Below are 6,519 nucleotides of genomic sequence, written 5' to 3' on the forward strand. Positions count from 1 at the left end.
TTAAAAATATATGCTGCTAAATCCTTCTAATGTACAGTCCTTCGTAAAATATTGCAATAACACCACAAAACAGTGCAAATTATGTATGACAAATCTCTAAAAAAAATGTTTTAAGTTTTATCCTTCACAAAAATTATTCTGCTGAATGTCCAATAACCCTGCTGGCAAAAAAAAAAACATCTTATGGTTTGCTGGTCTTAGCTGGTTAAGGCTGGTCTTTAGTAATCCAGACTGGCCCAGCTATTGTAAAGTGCCCCAACCCCCTTTAAAACCTGTAAAGACTAGCCTGACTAAGAAACAGTTTTTTTCAGCAGGGAAATGTCATTATTTCCAGCATTTGGAAAATAAAGCTTCTGTAATATGGATAACTTACTCCAAAAGGCTATCCTCATAACTTCATATAAGTGCATTCATGAGTCAAATTGAGTTCAACAGTGTCAGAATGGAGGTAGTGCCGTATTTAGTGCTCTACCAAACCGCAGTGGCAATCAGCGGGTTGACTGGACGTCGGCTGATTTCCCATCATCTCCGTGGTTCTGTGGAAGACTGACGCGCGTCTTCCGTTTCTCTTTGAAGCGTCCGGAGCGGGACACGGTGAGATTGCGGCGATTGGAGCTCTCGTTGAATGTTGGCTGAACAGCGGAGTCGTCGTACGTTTCGTCGCTCGGTAAGCAGTTGCCCTCTTCTTTCGCTGGGCGTGTCGGTGAAGTGAGCCTTTGGTCCGGCTCAGCGGAGGGATGCTGTGTGGACCCTGCTGAAGCCTGATTACGGAGGTCCTGTTCCAGTGTCGCCGCCGATTCTCTGGCTGCCTTTCTCCTCTTGCCCACGAAAGACCTCCACCAGGGAGCTGTTTTCTCAGTCATTGTTAAAACTAAACAGACAATAAATAAATAAATAAATACGATCAAGTTACTACTTCAACATTAAAACTATGTTGTATCTATTTTTAGGTGTAGCTACCTACCACTTAGGCTAATTGTAATCTATAAACCCCCGCTTAATTATGACGCTATGACGTAAGAACAACAATAGACACAACATGTCTATTCAAGAATAACAATAACACAGTGTAATCTGAGAGAGATCTGTCGGAGCTGTTTTCTCAGTCATTATTAAAACTAAACAGACAATAAATAAATACGATCAAGTTACTACTTCAACATTAAAACTATGTTGTATCTATTTTTAGGTGTAGCTACCTACCACTTAGGCTAATTGTAATCTATAAACCCCCGCTTAATTATGACGCTATGACGTAAGAACAACAATAGACACAACATGTCTATTCAAGAATAACAATAACACAGTGTAATCTGAGAGAGATCTGTAATAGATTAGCTTTAATATAGGCTACTTCATGAAATAGGCTATATCTCCACCCTTCACTAGATAGGCTACATTAATGTTATAAAAATGGATTTGCTTATAAGGATCAATGACAAGTAAGATCCAAGATGGAGAACTCTTTTAAAAATCTAGTTTAAAACACGTGTCAAGTTCTTAGAAATGTAGCCTAAACTTGGTATCCGTGTTGATTTCATACATTATGAATGTAGCCTATATACCATTCCAAATCGCAGATTTAATGCTAGGCCATGCCATGAGAGTTACATATATTTTACTTTTCTGAAAAAAAATGGGGAAAAAAACGTTCAGATTTTCTTTCTCGTTTAGCTAATATTTTACCTTATAGGCTAGTGGTCTAAAAGGGTCCTCCCTGTTTTATGATTTTGTCACATGACAACAAAATGGCTTCATGCATATTGATTACACCATTGATATCAAAATTGCTTTACATAATTTTTTAAGGAAATACCCTAATAATAATCATTATAAAATATTATTACACCACCTGACATTTTTCTACACTCATACAAAATATCAAATTGACTTTTAATTAAGAAATTGTAAGAACGTTTATCATATTGGCTAATACGTGAAAATTAAAGTCATATTCTGTATGAATGCCATTTTAAACCTAGGCCTTTTTGCGAATAACATACAAAACAAATGAGCTTCACGTCATACAAGACAAACAACCTAGGATATTGTCCTGTGGTGCAGAACAGGTTTACAGCCCATAAGCTCCAGAGAGTCTTTTACAGGTGATGATTCATGCCACAACAACGAACCTGATCATCAGCCTGAGCGACTCACCTGCACAAAAATGATGAGGACGAGATAAACGCAGCCCGAGGTTCCTCTAAATGAAAGGAGACGCTGGATCCTCAGAAGAAATCACGGTGCGTGAAAATCATCTTTCAATCCCGCGTATCCGAAGACTACAATCACTGAGACGCAGTTTTGCGCATAACTCGACTGAATAGATATCCTAGTACGTGAGAAAACGTAACTTCATCCTTTGCCCAACATCACCTGGAGGAGGTTCTGAATATGCCACGCAAAATTTGAACTTACGTGAAAGACTTTATAGTGTCGTCGCAGTTTACAAGAGTACCTGAGATTCCACCTCCGAAACTACCATGAGCGCACCTGTCCTGTCTTCTGATTGGTCGGAAGGCCTGGGGATCGGTCACGTGAGGAGAATTCAGGTAATTCTACTATGGCGGTAGGTTGGGCTTGCGGTTGCCCTGGGAACGAACATCGAGTCGCTTTTTCCTCGGTGAACCTTTTTTTCTTTTTTTCAAGGTGGGGAGCATTCTTGTGTGATCTAAACAAACGAGCCCAACCCTCCACTACTATGTCAATGTCTATTGATAGACTGAACGTCGAAATTAATCGAGGCTGTAGCTAAAACAATTTCATATTGGACAAGGTCAGCTTCACACAGAAGAGTAGTGTTCCCACTTCACCAAACAGTGCAGTGATGCCACATGCCCGGTCTTAAATGTTGCAGAAATGACAATGGAAACATTATTCTAGACTGTCATTCTTAAAGCCCCACATGAATATAGAATGCAGTGTGTAGGCTATGACCAGAACAGTGACTTGTGTTATGTTTGACTCCACTTTTACAGTGAATACAGTGACAACTGTGGTATGAAGTTATATTTCACTTTGGTCGACTGCGTTAGAAAGGATATTTAGACAAAGAGCTGAACAATCCAAGCCCTCTGTGTTACGCATATCACTTTGATCAGTATAGATTACATTTCTAGGCAGTCTCAGGGTACTGGCATTGTTGGAGGGAATCCCTTGAGGTCTTGCAACATGTTGTCACTCCCAGCTTGTCCTGAAGTAAGAGTTTAGTGATAAACGAAATGTGGACTGATGCCAGTTTCTACTGTACTATTGGCCAACAATGTTCCAGTACTTTCACTACACACATGCTGGTATACAGTGAACCATCAAGATTCACACGATTTTTTAAATTAGTTTGAAGCATCTCTTTCAGTCTCTTTCAGTTTGGATCTTCCTCTCTCTTTCACAATCGCAGTTACACATTAAATATAAATCACATTTGTTTCTGAAAGATAAACCTATGTTTGAGCATACAATTAGTATATTTCCACAGAGACATTTTTATATATAATTTACAGTAATCGCTGCTTTAATATATAGATTAATATAGAAGCTTTAAGATAGATATATAACTGGATGTGTGTAGAAAACTTTCAAGGCTTATATACATATATACATTTGAATAGATATATCTAAAGATGGTAAATTATATGTAACAATTACGACAAACTCAAAGTCCCCCAGTTTCACAAACGAGGCTTAAGGCGAGTCCCAGACTAAAATGCATGTTTTAGCAATCTCAACTGAAAATAACTTGCACTGACATATCCTAAATTATGTCAGTGTCTCAAGATGCACACCAGTAATGTTCATTTCTAAGGCATTTTTATAAAAGCTTCTTAAATATCCTAATTTAACTAACACCTAGTCCTGGCTTTGCTAAGCTAAGCTCTGTCTGTGAAACCGGGGCTATAAGTGTAGCACTTAAAGACAAAAATAAAATTATAAAGCTAGCTTGATATAATTGCAACAATCTTTTAATATTACATTTTGCTCTCTTTTAATCACATTAATCTGAACATTTCCATTAGAATGCTGATTTACTTATATATTGTGTTTGAAAAGACTGAGCAGAGGCTCTTTGCTGGGTGGCCTGCAGGGTCATCCTGGGGTCATCTGAAAGACAGATGGAAATCTCCTGGTTTCAGAGGAAGACTGGATGGGTCAGAGGGGGAATGGTCAGGAATGTCACTCTTGTGAGTTTCTATGCACCAGCAAACTCCACAGGAAGTTAAGGACAGGAATGCCATCTGAAATAGTCTCTGCTCCCTGTGAGATAGTACCGTGTGCAGTGAGGAATGTCACTCATAAGAGTTTCTCAGTTCTTGAGTGCATATGTGAAACAAAGAGAAAGAATGAGAGTGAGAATGAGAAAAGAGGAAATATCCAGGAATGTGGTTTCTGCAGTGTCATTCAACAAGAGAGGCTGTATAGGAAGAGTTCATGAAATGTCTATGTTACTAGCCCTGCTGCGTACTTCGGGGACTACACATACTGCACATACTAGCCACATTACATTAAATTAATATGCACTGCCCACCAGGTAAATAAGGAGTTGCGCAAAACTAAGTGTTTCCAGCAAGTGTTGGGAAGGTAATTTTGAAAATGAAATAGGTTACAGATCATAAGTTACCCTATTTAAAATGTAATAAAGTAGTGGAACTATTTCAATTACTTTATCAAAGTAATGTAACTGATTACATTTGATTACTTTTTGATTACTTTTCTAAATGTAAGTTTCTGAATTACTTTTACATTTGTATAAACTGTTAATCGTTTTCAAACATTTAAAGCAGACAGTAGTACTCAACATTGATTACTGTCAAACTTTTAAAATCCTTCATCACTTGAATTAAGATTATAATAATTTATTTAAAGCGTAGCCACCACAAAATCAGACTTTAGCACCTCTTTTTACATTGAGATCGTTTTGAGGTTAAATACAGATTTAAAATCATAAGATATACTTTGATGATACTGTTTTTGAAATCAAATCTTAGCTATGACAGGAAACACTGGCATCTAACAGTGCCTTGGGAAAAAACTGTTAATTTAAAAAATAAAGCATACATAAACCCATATAGGAAATAAAACAGTTATCAAATAAACATGTCCTATTCTGTGTCCTAAACTCCTGAAACATTGGTGTATCATATTTTATAGCAGTCAGTGCAATTTTGGAAAGAAATCAATAAAATCTCTCTGTGCGTGACAATATTCAGATGTAACCCCATTCGTAATAGTTAACATTTTCATAACTGTAATTTAATTACACAATTTTTCTCATTAACTGTAACATTATAGTTATATATATTTATTTTTACATATATACATATTTATTTTATAACTAAATTATGTAATTCTGTCACATGTATCTTGTAACTCCACAACACTGTTTCAAGCTTTGTATATATATATATATATATATATATATATATATACAGTATATGCCCTTACAGTGAGTGTTTTGTATTGCCAAATATTGGTGAATTATATACATAAGCCAACATGCATGTTTTTATTTTTATTTTTATAGCAATATTAATTTATCTAATGAACACACACATAAACTGTGCACACATTACTGGTATTTGATTAGGGGTAAAACATTTACTTGCGAGTGAGAGCGACATACCAGTCTTTCAGTATTGAGGAAACCTAGAGCCGAAATACAAACAAACCCACTGAATGATTTCACTAAAACAATTCACTCTCTGTATCCATCTATAGTTCGATTGATCGATCCAAAACCTTTCTATCTATCTATCTATCTATCTATCTATCTATCTATCTATCTATCTATCTATCTATCTATCTATCTATCTATCTATCTATCTATCTATATTTCTTTCTTTCTTTCTCTTTGTCTGTCTGTCTAGGTTTCAAAATATGAAGCAATAGATATTTTCTTCAAAATGAAGACAAGAAGTGTTGGACACTTTCTGGTTTTTCAAACTTTGTGGAACATAATGTATTTGAGATAAAGTGACATCATACATCCATGAAAAATTACCTCAATGCCAGTCAGTTAAAAATAATATTTACAAAAAATACCTCAGAAAGGTTAAGTTAGTCCTAAAAAAATCTACCATCATTTGTTTGCAAATGCTACTTTGATATTTTGTACATAATGCAATAAAATGTACAGAAAGTATACAAAGGTGTGCAAGTGTGTGTGTGTGTGTGTGTGTGTGTGTGTGTGTGTTTATTTCTTAGTATATACTTTTCAAACATCCCTTATGAAAAAGAAGTTTATTAAAGTGTGCTATTAGTATACTTAATAAAATAAACTTGAAGTATACTTCTATTTGGTAAGGGATGCACCATGCAGCGCTGTCCTGCAGATGTACTGGCCTGCATAATGCATTGCTTACAGGTGCATCACTCAATGTTTGCTTCTAGGTGTTTTATTTCAAATGGACATCAAAACAAAAAGATCTTGGCTGAAATATGGTTAGTATGTCATCTCTCTCTTTCTATGTGGCCACTCCCTCTCTCTGCCTTTTCTCTCTTTCTCTTTGAGCATGAGAGAGTAAG

The 6,519-nt window shown here is 36.2% G+C and overlaps 1 protein-coding gene across 1 annotated transcript; it reads right to left on the reverse strand.

The window, feature by feature from the left end:
- Window positions 1-488: 488 nt before the first annotated feature.
- LOC107592064 (proline-rich protein 15-like) lies at window positions 489-863 on the reverse strand. The gene has a single exon (XM_016281424.1). The coding sequence runs from the start codon at window positions 861-863 to the stop codon at window positions 489-491; it is 375 nt and encodes a 124-aa protein (XP_016136910.1).
- Between the last annotated feature and the right edge of the window lie 5,656 nt (window positions 864-6,519).

This window comes from Sinocyclocheilus grahami, unplaced genomic scaffold (assembly GCF_001515645.1).
Source record: "Sinocyclocheilus grahami isolate Dianchi unplaced genomic scaffold, SAMN03320097.WGS_v1.1 scaffold149.1, whole genome shotgun sequence".
Lineage (NCBI taxonomy): Eukaryota > Metazoa > Chordata > Actinopteri > Cypriniformes > Cyprinidae > Sinocyclocheilus > Sinocyclocheilus grahami.

Coding starts and splice junctions, on each gene's coding strand:
- LOC107592064 (XM_016281424.1), bottom strand. CDS start 863: ATGACTGAGAAAACAGCTCCCTGGTGGAGGTCTTTCGTGGGCAAGAGG.